This window comes from Podarcis cretensis (genome assembly GCF_951804945.1).
Source record: "Podarcis cretensis genome assembly, chromosome: 8".
Classification (NCBI taxonomy): Eukaryota; Metazoa; Chordata; class Lepidosauria; order Squamata; family Lacertidae; genus Podarcis; species Podarcis cretensis.
Window position 1 is genome coordinate 75,347,502 of NC_137177.1, and position 14,839 is coordinate 75,362,340.

Below are 14,839 nucleotides of genomic sequence, written 5' to 3' on the forward strand. Positions count from 1 at the left end.
CACAGCTCATACACTCAAGTATTTCGTCCACTGGCTTCTGACTCAGAGAGCAGACAATGAACCTGGGTCAACAGCACAGAAGGGCGACACACACACACACCTCGATTCTTCTCCTCGCTTAGTCACTCCATCCAGCAATGGGGAAGCAAGATGAGAAAGTCTCCATCCCAGCATTTGCCCTCTGTCCTTCCTCTCCGCCCCCACCCCACTCAATTCTTAATCAGTTGGCAGGGAAAGCAATGCCTGGAAGCAATCCGCAACTGTTTAAACAGCATTAGCTCTAATTTCTTTCATTGGCTCTATCTCACTCATCTTTTGTGTATATTGGAGGCTTCATCCTGGGAGGGTTAGGATTTAACCAGCAGAGACGGAGAAACTTCAGCGGAATGCACAGCACATCTTCAGAGAGCACTTTGACAGCAGACCACCCAGTCCTTATTAAAACATTCCCAACTGGGGGAGAAGCAGAACTGGAGGCGGCAGGTGGGGGAACATCATGACATGAAGCAGCCCGGCCAAAGGCTCTCACTGCAACACCTCAAACAGGTTAAAATCCAGGGTGTTGTATGCAATCTGTTATGCAACCTCCAATCACTGACAGAGGGAAATTAGGTACAAATTGGCCGATGAAAGATTTGTATTTATTTATTTTAATCAACACACCTATGCTATACATTAAATGCCTGCACAATCTGAATCTTCCCTCCCATGAAGCTGCAATAGGCAAACCAGTTTAATCATCAGCAAAGGCCTAGATCCAGTGGTGGTGGTAGTGCGCCTTAGATATAATGCTGATTCTATGAGATCCTGGTTTTGGCTTCATCTTCTCTCACACCAAAAGGGCTCAGAATGGCATAGATGGGTCCACCACCGAAAAAACTTAATATGGAGGTTAAATGGCCAAAATACTGTGAAATTTTAGAACAGGAGGGCGATAAGTGGAAATTGCAGAGTTTTGAGAACCTAAAAGATAAAGTGCGAGACTGGCTTCATTATTATCAAATACTGGAGGTCTATAAGTTGGACAGGAAAATTGACTTTCAGGTGGAAAAATCAAAACTGGAAACAGAGTTGTTAGAATCCAAAACTAAGAATTTGTCAAAAATGTATAACTTGCTGTTGAAATGGAATACACAGGATGAAATAGTTAAATCAGCTATGATTAAGTGGGCACAAGATATTGGTCATAACATTATGTTCGCTGACTGGGAAAGGTTGTGGACCACCGGTATGAAATTCACGGCATGTAATGCCTTGAGAGAGAATATTATGAAAATGATCAATAGGTGGTACATGACCCCAGTCAAGCTTGCAAAAATTTACCACTTATCAGATAACAAATGTTGGAAATGTAAAGAAAATGAAGGTACATTTTTTCACCTCTGGTGGACACGCCCAAGGATTAAAGCTTTCTGGGAAATGATATATAACGAAATGAAAAAGGTATTTAAATATACCTTCCTGAAGAAACCAGAGGCCTTTCTCCTGGGTATGGTAAGCCATGTGGTGTTAAAGAAGGACAGAACTTTTTTTATGTATGCTACTACAGCAGCAAGGATTCTTATCGCAAAGTATTGGAAGACACCAGATCTACCCACTCTGGAAGAATGGCAGATGAAGATGACAGACTATATGGGACTGGCAGAGATGACTGGCAGAATCCGAGACCAGGACAAAGAGACAGTGGAAGAAGATTGGAAGAAGTTCAAAGACTATCTTAATAAACATTATAAAATTAATGAAGGCTAAAAAGATATGGGTTTAAAAATTAGTGGTTTGCAGGGGCGTTGATTAAGGAAAAAGAATAGAATTATCAAAAACTATGGGAAATATGGGAATGGATTTGCTGATAAGATAAATGAGATTAGAATACAGAAGGGGGAGGTGTGAGGAGGTCGGTGAAATTAGGGTTAGAAAAAAAGGTTTGAATTTATACTTGTTTTTGATTTGTTTGTTGGTTTATGTATGTTTTTATTGTTGTTTGTGTTTATATGTGTTTATTCGAAACTTTAATAAATATCATTAAAAAAATAATAATAGATGGGTCCACCACCATCCCCACCGCTTCTCCTCTGCAATATCCTCAGAACAGCCCTGCAAGGCAGGTTAGGTTGAGGACACAACTATACCTGCCAAGTCCAGCACGGGATTCACAATGACTCACATCACTTATCTGGTAAGTAAAGGCAGGGTACTGGCAGCTCTAGGGCTTATCGATGCCCTGCCCGCTAATTTACCCATATGAATACAACCTCCCCAAGCCATTTTTAAACAGGTCATCATCCCCCTGCCCAGCTTTTGGAACAGAGACATGCCCTGCTTGTGGGAGGGAGGTGTTTTGCAGGTGCTGGATTAGGCCTCACTCTCACCCTCCAATTTTCCATCTAAAACACATACACACACATCTGTATTTGGCTAATACACATTTGCCAAAGTATAACTTTACCCAGATAGAGAAAGGTATAAAGCTCTGAAAGGATTTCACCCCAGTTCTCCCTCTTCCAATCTTTATTGGGGTGTGGACAAAAGGGGGCATTTGGGAAGATGGGCTGCAACTGGCCAGTTTTCCTCACCCTCCCTTGTGGTTTATCCACTCATACACACACAGTGGAGATTTTGAGTTTCCGTTCATGAACAGCAAGACCTCCCCCCACACCATTTACAAAAGCGGATCTTGGACTACAACATGCTGCCATTCTGAAAACGACTTGATAGAACAGGAACCCACCCACCCCCACCCCAGAAAAGCCTTCCCTCATGCCCTTAAGGTATGCAGAAGTAGCTTGGCAATCACTGCCATCCGTAGCCAACAACAATTTGGGCAAACACAGTCTGAAACAGCAGAGAGCTGCTGAGCCTGGACAATACTGAGCCAGATGGACCATTGGTATGACTCAGTAGAAGACAGCTTCCTTGTGCCTCTGTCCATCCCCCGCTCCATGTTCCACACTTTGAAGGAACAGCTGCCATGCAAATTTGGAATCTGCTAGGTTCATTCCTCCACACAAACATGTGGGGAGAGGCACAGCTCAGCAGGAGGACATCTTTTCTGCATGCCGAAGATCCCAAGGTCAATCCCCATACTCTCCAGGTGGTGCTACCTGAAGACATTTTGTGTGCAAAGCATGCACACCATCACTGAGCTAATTTCATAAGCCTATGGCTTCCATTAGTGATGTATGGAAATGAGAGCTGGACCATAAAGAAGGCTGATCGCCGAAGAATTGGTGCTTTTGAATTATGGTGCTGGAGGAGACTCTTGAGAGACCCATGGACTGCAAGAAGATCAAACCTATCTATTCTGAAGGAAATCAGCTCTGAGTGCTCACTGGAAGGACAGATCCTGAAGCTGAGGCTCCAATACTTTGGCCACCTCATGAGAAGAGAAGACTCCCTGGAAAAGACCCTGATGTTGGGCAAGATGGAGGGCACAAGAAGAAGGGGACGACAGAGCACAAGATGGTTGGACAGTGTTCTTGAAGCTACCAGCATGAGTTTGACCAAACTGCGGGAGGCAGTGGAAGACAGGAGGGCCTGGCGTGCTCTGGTCTATGAGGTCACAAAGAGTCGGACACGACTAAACAACAACAACGGCTTCCATTCACTTATACCAGGGACTGGCTAACCTTTTTTGGCCTGAGGGGCAGATTCAGCCTGGGGAGGGGGGCACATGCCAATGGTGGATGTAGTCACCCCACACTCTTGCATGCTCGCACACAAGCAGACAGTGTCATCCACCTCCCTCAGCCGATCTGGGTTGATTAGCGGAGGACAGAGGCTTACTGCCCGCTCTTCACTCATCAAATGACTGATTTGATGAGCCAGGAGGGGTTCACTGACATCTCCAACAGGGAGCTGGCCTCTGCCTACTCCAGCTCTACATCCATATTTTTTTTCCATTCCAAAATCAGTGGGGTTCTCTGGTAGGGGGGGACAGTTCCAGAAAGAAATACTTGAGGGGGCTTGATCAGGGGGTCGTTGTCCCCGAACAGAGCCACCCCTACTTTATGCCAGTGCCTTAATGGTGGGAATGGTTGCCAATCTCTGCAGAATCTGCCCTGAAAGCAACTCTTAAACAAAAGGTACGTTCAAAATTACCCCTTGACTGGTGGCTACTGGGAGTGACGGAGCGGAAGCCCAGGAAGGGTCAACAGCAGGTGAAGTCAGAGTCAATGATATTCAGAGTCAGACCCAATGAGAGATGAAGCCAGCTAATTCCTGGCTTGTCCCCACACTATGTCCTGCCAAATTCTACTAGGGTGGTACTTAGAGTGACAGCAAAGGCTACCCCCTGGACAGGTTGCAAGGAGGAAATCAGGCACATGGACTCACCCTGTGAGAAACCAACCTCCACTGCTCGCAGTATTTACGGTATCCTTATAAATAATAGTGTGGTTAATTATTATTTTTAAAGTAAGCTGTGTTGGCCCATGGGGGGGGGGGGGAATCATCATCAGTATGGTCTGTGCAGGTCCTGCTGACCCCAGTTCTCCTGGCATACTTAGAAACAGAAGATCTTCCTGCAGTTAACCAAGATTTCTGTTCCAAGACCAAACACAAGCTATACCTTGTAGCGGCAGGGGTTATTTGCAGTGGTAATAAGCAGTGAGTTTGCAGCAACAGGGGTCAATCTTGAGGAACATTTTACAGCATGATGGCATCCAAACATATTCACCCAGTCGGTGTGACCTTTTCCTTCCCATCAAAATCCCTCCCCTGCCAGAATTTGCATTGTGAGCTCCATGGGGCAGAGGGCTCTCTGGGTTAATCCTACTCTAGAAAAGCTCCATGCCTACCAACGCTGCAATATAAATAAAAGAAATTGTCAGCAACCATGCTGGGTCATTCTTGTTTCATTATTTTTTTTAATTACACAGGTTTAGTGGAAGAAGACGGAACATACTACACTCTTCCAAGCTGGTGGCTTTGAAACTTTCCCAGCCTGGAAGTATAAAGGCAATGTGCTCTACTGCAGACACTCGGAATTGGGTTTGCTTAAAAGCAGTCTTGCAAAGATGTTGCCTGCTCCGGGGTTAGCCGCACTTTTTAAGAAGGCTACTCTCCATCTAAAAATACATAATTATGTACTGAAGCTTTTCAAGTCGCCCAATGAAAAACATGTGTCCTTGCTTTTTTCTTTTAAAAGGAACTTGTTTAGATTTAGAAGAAGGAAGGTTACAAAGAAAAGACCTGCCATCAATCAAAACAGAAATATACTGGTGCAGCGATTCTCAAGATTACATTTCCACTGACTTTGAGATCTAGACAAGATTGTGGGGAGTGTGTGTGTGTGTGTTATCAGCTGGTTTAAAAGTACAACAAGCAACATGAAGTGAGGGTGGCGCTCACCTTTCCAAATTAATCCACTGTGAAATTGGGGGGGGGGCGAGAGAGATATGGACAGACAGACAGATTTAAATCAATCAAGTTCAAGTAATTGCTCTTCACAGATGGGAGGCTGTCTGCTGTGCCTCCACGTGGGTCAGTGTTCTCAGCTTGCCTCCTTCCATTATGATGGCGGTGGTTCATGCAGAAACCTAAGAGGGTGGGCTCCTCCAATGGTGGGTAATTAACTTCTTAATCTTTACACACACCCTAAGAAGTCAGGAAGAGACCATAGCTCATTGGCAGGGTGCCTGCTTTTCATGCCAGCTTCAATCCCCAGCACCCCCAGGTAGCGTTGGGAATATTATCCTGCCTGAAATCCTGGGACAGCCGCTGCGAGTCAGTGTAGACAATATTCAGCTACACAGACCAATGGCCTGACTCAGTATAAAGCAGTTTCCTATAATTCTATTAAACAAAGGGACATATCTCCGTGGTAAAGCATCTGATCTGTAGGACAAAAGGTCTCAAGTCCATTCCCCAGTATCTGCAGGCAGGACTGGGAATATTCCCCTGTTTGAAACCCTGGAGAGACAGCGCAAGTCAGGGTAGCAATACTGAGCTATTTGGACCGATGGTTTCACTCTGTATCAAGCAGCATCTTATATATCAACTTCCTTGGGTACAAGGATAAAGCATCCCTCCCATCTCAGTGGGCCTAAAGGTTTGGGAAACCCGGTTGGTTAAAGGCAAATGAACTTGGCAGATACTTATCTTACGACTGCACTGTTTTTAGTGAATGATTCAAGCTTGCAGGGACGCTATGCCTTACATCAGCACTCCCCAATGCAGCGCCTACCAGACACTGCTAGACTACAGCTCCCATCATGTGTGTCCATTGGCCATTCTGGCCACAGCTGATGGGATCTGGAGTCCAAAATTATCTGGGGTCGGAGGGAGGTTGCTTTACGTCGCATAAAGTGCTCCATTCTTTGATCTTAGACTTACAGAACGGAGACCCAAACTGAGTGGCTCTGCATGCAGACAGTCCTGGTTAAATTCCCCCTGGCATCTACGGTTAACAGGGTCAGGAAGCAGGTGAAGGAACTGCTGGACTGCAATGAACAAACAGTCTGACATGGTATATAAAGGCAGCTTCCTAAACTTGCAGTTGCTCATAGAGGTGGAAGGAAGCAACCTTCGAAGCGGAACAGAAGAACATCAGAAGAGCCCTGCTGGATCAGGGCAAAGGCTCATCCAGCCCAGTATCCTGTTCTCACAGCGGGCAACCAGATGCCACAATGGGAAGCTGGCAAGCAGGACCAGAGCACAACCACAGTCTCCTCTCCTACATTTGCTGGAGAGGCGTACTGCCTCTGACAGTGGACACAGAGCACATAGCCATTGCGGCTAATAACCACTGAGAGCCTTCTCCTCCATGAATTTGTCTCATCCTCTTTTAAAACCATCCAAGTTGGTAGCCTTCCACCTACAATGTTCAGGGGCACTTTTAGTTCAGATGTCTCATGCTGTCCTAAGGCTGAATACAGTCCAGAATTGAACTGACATCACACCAAGTTCTAATGCACTTGGGTTGTGCATGCACCATAAATCGAAAGTGCGTATTTCCCCTCAAGGAATCCTGGGAACTGTAGTTTACAGGTGCTTGGAACTATAGCTCTGTGATTGTTAAACTACAGTTCCCAATATCAGTTTTTGGGAGGGGGTGCTTTAAATATATGGGGTGTACGCAGCCTTGGACATCACCGAGACCAAACTGGATAAAGTCCAAGTGTGTCAGCTTAAATTAAGTTTGCGGATCTTGCGAGGGTTAAGACTCCACAGAGCCCACAAACCTCTTATCTTGTGGTAGGGTACAGACATTGGGTGAAGGAAGAAAAAGGCTTCACCACCCAGCGCTTAATGAATTTGCAGAACTCATTTTTGCAAGGATGAAGCGATGACTTTAACATAGGATCACGGGGGAAAATATTGAAGGTTACATCAACCTTACATATTACTATTTGTGGGGTCACTGTGGGCAACAAGGAATTCCACACAGGTGACTTGAACAGGCTAGCAGAACAGGGATGGCTCACTCTACCCCACCAACAGCCATCTATTTCTGCTTTAGTCACAGAGGATGCTAAACCCATTCCTCCAAGGACAGCATAAACACCAAGGAGGTTGTTAGACAAGGGTCACTGAGATCCAGCCCTCCTTTGCAAGCTAGTTTAATGGAAAGCATTTGTTTTTTACTAGCCTAAGTCTTACAGACAAGGTTGGGTGTGGTAAGGTCTGTTCTGTCAATGGTTATCAGTTGGGAAAACTATAGAACTTCCATGTTCTGAGGCAGCCTATCTAGAAATACCAGCTGCAAAGTACAACTGCAAGAGGAGGACCAATGCCTTCATGCCTCTAACACTTATGGAGGTGGGATTGTAGGCTGACCGAGAGCAAGGTCAGTCTTAGATATCTGTGAGATGCAATTACACACTTGGGAGCAAGCTATCTTGCTGGAGTCCACAAGGACTACGCAGAAGGAAGTGGGAAAGTGGGAAATCATTCCAGGCCTGAGCTCCACTGAACTGATATTCGCTCAGTTAACAAAGCCAATCCTATGGCCTCAGAAGAAATCCTTGCTGTACCCAGTGGTGGTTGCTCTCAGATAAGTATCCATGCATATGGAGATGGGATGCAGCTCACTGGTAGAGCATCTGCTTTGCCTACGGAAGGTCCCAGGTTCAATCCCCAAGGTAAGTCTGGGAGAGAACCCTTGTCTGAAATCCTGGAGAGCTGCTGCCAGTCCATGTCAACAATACTGAGCAAGATAGACCAGCGGCCTGACTCTCAGTTTAAGGCAGCTTTCTGTGTTCTATAGTATTACAGTGGGTTTTCTTTTTTGGCGGGTGGGATAATACATAGCAGTGATTTATCTGGAACTTAAGCCCATTTCAAACTGTTTTTAAATAACTGGTTCAGCAAGCCGCTATCCTATTCTGGCTCAAAGTGAGCGTTGTCACCGGCACCAAGAGCACTGTTCTCCTCCAACACCTTCCTTGCATTTTCTTTGGGAGCAAATATATATATATATATTGCACTTTTAAAAACTCCCCGGGAATGTACCAAAAACATAACCGTGAACAAGCAAAAGATGAACTTCACACCTCAGACACACCTTTTGTTTTTAAAATGTTCAGTTTCTACTTTTAATTTTTCAAAAGTGATAAGTCATTCAACTAAAAAGCAACATCACTCTTTAGTTCTAGCAACAGTTGTGAAATGGGTGGCAATCGGCAGGTTGGGGGGGGGGGAGGTGCGGATGTATTTGTCCATTCACTTATTGAACAGGGGGAAAAATAGCATTTCAGTCCATGCCCGCCCACGCGAAAACTCAACTATTTCTTGCTGGGGGGTGCAATCAGTGTAAGAGGCAGTTCAGGGCCTGGCGTCGGAAATAAAGTTGTTTCTAAGTTGGCCTGTTTCAGCCAGAAATAGCAGCCAAAAAAAAAAAAAAAGTTCCAGAGATGTCCAGTGGGGCTACTCGGATGTAAGTTGTAAACTAGGAAACAGGAGGGGTGTGGGGGGGAAAAAGAATCTTTTCCAAGCCTGACTCCTCCCCAACCCAGTTTGTTCCCATCGGCAGGTTTGCAGTTAAGAGATCTACAAGTTGCGGGGGTGGGGGGGTGTTACAAATTATCTTTTTTTTAAAAAAAAAAAAAAGCAGAGACAGAGAAAGTTTTGCAAGAGTGAAGATCACAACACAGAGACTTTGGCATGGGGAACAGTGAAGGTTTCAACCCAGCCAGGAAGCGCAGCCCATTGAGTGTGTGAGCCCACCTCCCTCTGCCCCGAATTACCTTGCAAGAGTAGGTCTGATGAACCGGATCCACGTTCACGATTTCCTCCACCGTCCCTGTGAGGACAACGTTAGCTTCTTCCTCCCTCCTCTCCAGTTCCCTCTCGGGACAACTTCCATTGCAACTGCCCAGCCACGATGCCAGCAGCAGCGGCAGCAAGAGGAGGCGCAGGAGGCGAGCGCCAGCGAAGGGGGACCCGGGGGCTCGCTTTTCCCACCCCATCGCGGCACAAAAGCAATCCGGGCGCGGGATGGGTGGGTGGGTAGAGGAGGCTTGCAAAAAAGAGAACGAGAGAGAGAGAGAGGAGAAAAGGTAACAGGAGGGAGGCGGAGAGGAGGGGGGGCGGGAAACAGTTTTGCTGGAGAGAGAGGGGGCGAAAGGATCAAGCCCTTACAAACTGCACAGTTGCACCCCCAAAATGTGATTTTGCAGAGGGAGGAAAGGAAGGTTACTTTTATTGCAAAAGGGGGTTGAAAGGAAAGCTGGTGAGGGGAGGAGAAAGCTAAAAGAAAGAGGGGAGAAAGGGATGGATTTCTAGCTCTGGTGAGGCAGAGAGAAAGAGAGATTTGCTTCTCCTGGTTTTCCTGCCCCTGCTTCTCTCGCTCTCTCTCTCTCTCTCCAGTGTGAGAAAAGGCAAAAGGGGGGTGGGAGGGAATTTGCATGCGATCTGAATTGCTGATAAGGAAAAAGGGGAGGGGGGAAGCGGAGGGGAGGGTTTGCGAAAAGGAAAGGGGGGGGGGAGAAAGAAGAAGAAGAAGAGAAAGCCCAGCTTCGCTCCTGGCTGGCTCCCTGCCTGCTGCTCTGCTTCTGTCTTCTTTGCAAAAGCGAAAAGAAAAAGAAAGAAAGAGCTGGAGTAATAAGGGGAGAAACGCCACCCGCAGGAAATACAGCTCACATCAGGTTAATGGATAATCAGGCCGCCAAACGTGATGTGACTTTTAAAGGTGCAGCTTAAGACGAGCAGAAGAGGAAGTGGAGCAGTCTTCTGCTTGGAGAGCTCAAGTGGATTTATTTTTATTTATTATTTTTTAAAAATCACAAGCCTTCTTTCTCAATGTGCTCTCTTGGCTTACACCTTCTGCTTGGATAATTAGATTTTATTTGTGATATATATATTTAAAACTAGGGTGCAAAAAGTGGGGAGGGCTCTTGCACCTTTAATAGTTTGATAGAAAAGGGCGTTCCCTCTTCGACCCAACAATTAAAGGTGCACGAGCCCCTCATCTTCTTTCCGATCTGACCACCAGCCTAGCTTTTTATTGTTTCAAAAAAAAAAAAAAAAAAAAAAGATGGGACAAATTCATGGACAAGGCTATCAGTGGCCACTAGCCATGTTGACTATGCTTAACCACAACAATCAGAAGCAGTATTGCTTCTAAATACCATTTGGGGGAAACCACAGGAGAGGAGGGAATTCTTGTGCTCAGCTTCTGCTTCCACAGGCATCTGGTTGGCCACTGTGAGAACAAGATGCTGAAATAGATGGGCCACTGGCCTGATCCTGCAGGGCTTTTCTTATGTTCTTTTCTGGGTACCCTGTTTAAAACCCCTTATTTCTCTTTTTGGGCTTTTGCCTGCCTCCACCTTCTGTTTGCATCCAGAAGAGATGTATAATCTGACAGCATAAATTTAAGTCATTCCCAGCACACAGGAACTTTGCCTGTTGAATTTCTGCTTGTCATGTAGCACAAGAGCCCTACTAGAAGAAAATAATGTTGGAGGCTCCCCCCCCCCCATCCTCTGGGTGCTTCCACACTAGGGTTGGTATTCAGTTGTGTTTTGTTCAGAGCGGACGCTTTGAAATTAATGGACCTAACCTAGTCATGTTCGTTCATTTGAGTGGGTCTTTTCTGAGTAAATCTTAGTTGAATACCACCAGGCTTTTCCCCCTTAAAAGAATAAAAATGATCAAGGATGGAGGAAATCAGCGTTCTTAAAAAGGTAAAGGGACCCCTGACCGTTAGGTCCAGTCGTGGACAACTCTGGGGTTGCGGCGCTCATCTCACTTTATTGGCTGAGGGAGCCAGTGTACAGCTTCTGGGTCAAGTGGCCAGCATGGTGAACCAGAGCAGCGCACAGAAACACCATTTACCTTCCCGCCGGAGCGGTACCTATTTATCTATTTGTACTTTGACGTGCTTTCAAACTGCTAGGTTGGTTGGAGCAGGGACCGAGCAACGGGAGCTCACTCCGTCGCGGGGATTCGAACCGCCGACCTTCTGATCGGCAAGCCCTAGGCTCTGGTTTAGACCAAAGCGCCACCCGCTTCCCTTTATTTGCGTTCTTATAGCAACTGAAAACATTTCACTTTGTAAACATATTCATTGTGAGTGGTGCGCTTTGGGTTTTGCTCTTTCTAGTTTGCAAATGTGTTTTAATGGCTGGATTAGATAGATAATACTTTATTCGGCTATAAGCCCACAAGGTAAAACAAATCAACAAATAAAATAGCATTTTACAATCTAAAACATCAACTAAAATATTTCAACGCATAATCTCCTTCACATTACTTACAATCTCTAGATGTACTGTATTATGGCCTTGAAGATAAAGATGGTACATAGAATAGAATCCCTTTATCATATCTTGTTTAATTGCCCCTTATACATTGTTCCCCGATCAAGGATTCTGAGTTCAATCATTCTGGAAATTGTTGCTAAACCACCTGAATTAATGTCTGGATTATTGTTCTTTTGACCTCTCCTTTTTTATTGGTAAGCGACTTGGAGCTGCTTTGTAGAGGGCAAAGCAGAGTCTAATTTTTATAATGAATAAATAAATAAGCACAATACCTGCCAAAGGGTAGAAAGTTGAGTAGTTTACTGTGGAAGAACTATGAGTGTGCAACACTAATGCACAAACTACTTTTATTTATTTAAACAGTTTATATACCACTTAACAAGGACCCTGAAGAGTGCAGAAATGATTGATCTTAGGCATGTGCTGTTGTTGTTTTAAACTGTTTTTATATTTATAATTATTTTTAAATTGTTTATCTATTTGTCTTATACGGGATGGGTTGAACCTCACAACTATTGGCAAAAATGTGTTTGTTAAGAATCTCGTAAACCGGATCAGAAGAACTTTAAACAAAATCCTGAACGGAAGGGAGACAATTATTACAGACATTATTTGGTTGTTGTTTTTATTTTGATTATATATTTTGTGGTTTCATATTTTGATTTTGTTCTGTGAACCGCCCTGAGACCTCTGGGTGTAGGGTGGTACAGTGGTACCTTGGTTCTCAAACTTAATCCGTTCCGGAAGTTCGTTCCAAAACCAAGGTGCACTTTCCCATAGAAAATAATGCAAAATGGATTAGTTCATTCCAGACTTTTTAAAAAAACCCTAAAACAGCAATTTAACATGAATTTTACTATCCAACGAGACCATTGATCCATAAAGTGAAAGCAGTAAACAATGTACTGCAGTCACACAATCAATCAATCAGTAGCTGAACTGGGTTCCACACAGTCACAAAAACAAAACAAAAAGAGCCTCAAAAACACAAAATAAATAGCAAAAACAGACCTCAGCATAGCACTCAAAATGGAAGTGTGGCAAGTGTGGCACTCAATTCGGAAGCTTAACACTCAAAGCACGTTCAGCTTCTGAAAAAAGTACGCAAACCGGAACACTTACTTCCAGGTTTGAAGTGTTTGGATTCCAAGTTGTTTGAGTATCAGGGCGTTTGAGAACCAAGGTACCACTGTATATAAATTCAATGAATAATAATAACAACAGGGGAACACCTGGTACTGGAGATAATAGCTTCATGGATGCACAGGAAACTGAGGTGGTGCTCCAGAAACCTGCTAAAAGGCAGGCAACTATAAGAAGGCAGCAGCTGGAGGGATGACTTGTAGTTTCAGTTGTCTCTGTACTAATGCACAGAATATGGGAAACAAAACAAAATTGAGCATACAGGATGGCAAATACGACCTAATAGGCATTATTGAAACATGGTAGGATGAAACTCATGACTAGAATGTAGAGATTGAGGGGTATAACCTGTTCAAAAGGAATAGACCAAAGAGGAAGGGAGGAAGAATAGCATTGTGTGTAAAGAGATCCATGACCTGGAGCATAGAAGGCAGATTGATGGTATATGGGGAAAATTGTAGGAGAGAGAAGCAACAGTGACCTTGCTGTAGGTGTCTGCTATAGACCCCCAAGCCAGACTGAAGACTTGGAATGATGCCTTCCTAGAGCAGAATACCTACGAAACATTCAAAAAGGAGAGAGATATTAGTCATGGGAGACTTCAGCTACCCTGATATTTGCTGGAACTCAAACTCTGCCAAAAATGTAAGGTCCAACAAATTCCTCAGTTGCTTTGCTGACAATTTCATTTCCCAGAAGGTAGAAAAAGCAACTAGGGCATCACCTATCTTGGATCTGATCCTCACCAACAATGAACTGATAGACAAAGCGGAAGTATTGAGAACCTTGGAAGGAAGTGACCAAATTCTCTTGGGTTTCATGATACAGAGATAAGATAAAGCTGAGTGCAATCAGACATGCACTCTGGCCTTTAAGAAAGCCAATTTCAAAAAGCTTGAACAACTACTGGGCAAGATCCCATGGCCAGAAATACTCAAAGAGAAGGGAGTGCAAGGTGGATGGGAGTTTCTTAAAAGTGAAATATTGAAAGCACAAATGCAGACAATTCCAACAAGAAAGAAAAGTGAGAGGCGTCTAGAGAAACCAATGTGGCTGCATAAGGAGCTTACAGATGAGCTGAGATTTAAGAAGGGCATGTATAAAAAATGGAAAGAAGGGGAAATCACAAAGGAAGAATATTCACGAGTAGCCAACAGTTGCAGGGAGAAGGTCAGGCGGGCCAAACCTCAGGATGAGCTCAGGCTTGCAAGAGAGGTTGAAAATAATAATAAAGACTTATTCAGCTATGTTTGAAGCAAAAGGAAGAACAGGCAAGTAGTAGGTCCTCTGCGAAGGGAAAATGGAGAAATGCTATTCAGTGACAGAGAGAAGGCAGAACTGCTCAGCACCTAAGCCCAATCTGGTGATAACAGAATAAACAATACAAGGAGGGAGCTACAATCCAGTATAGGAAAAGAGGTGGTAAGTGAACACCTAGCTACATTAAATGAATTCAAACCTCCAGGGCCTGCTTAGCTATAATAATAATAATAATAATAATAATAATAATAATAATAATAATAATTTATTTATACCCCGCCCATTTGGCTGGGTCCCCCCAGCCACTCTGGGTGGCTTCCAACAAAACACTAAAATACAATAACCTATTAAACATTAAAAGCTTCCCTAAGCAGCTACACCCAAGGGTACTAAAGGAGCTTGCATATGTAATCTCAGAGCCTCTGTCTATAACCTTTGAGAATTATTGGGGAACTATCTATCTATGTATCTACACACACACACACACAATTGGAGTTATATAGTAATTTGAAAGATTTAATAAAAATCATTAGAGAATTCTTGGAGAACAGGTGAGGTCCCTGCAAACTGGAGGTGGGCAAATGATGTCCCCATTTTCAACAGGAGAGAAGATGACCCAGGTAACTACCTACTGACCAGCTTGACGTTGATACCAGGATAGACGGTCAGTCTGTGAACACTTAGAAAAGGGTACTGTGATTACTAAGACCTAGTATGGGTTTCTCAAAAAC

General features: G+C 44.3%; 1 protein-coding gene across 4 annotated transcripts in view; it reads right to left on the reverse strand.

Moving 5' to 3' along the window:
• Positions 1 to 10,081, reverse strand: part of AGRN (agrin) — a 244,704-nt gene extending 234,623 nt beyond the window's left edge. For 2 of the 4 annotated variants that reach the window (XM_079986657.1, XM_079986656.1), the window contains exon 1: positions 9,186 to 10,081. In XM_079986657.1, the coding sequence (XP_079842783.1) occupies positions 9,186 to 9,407 (222 nt within the window). In that variant the 5' untranslated portion in view covers positions 9,408 to 10,081. The remainder of the gene's footprint in view (positions 1 to 9,185) is intronic. The other 2 variants (XM_079986658.1, XM_079986659.1) reach the window with 2 other exon arrangements.
• Between the last annotated feature and the right edge of the window lie 4,758 nt (positions 10,082 to 14,839).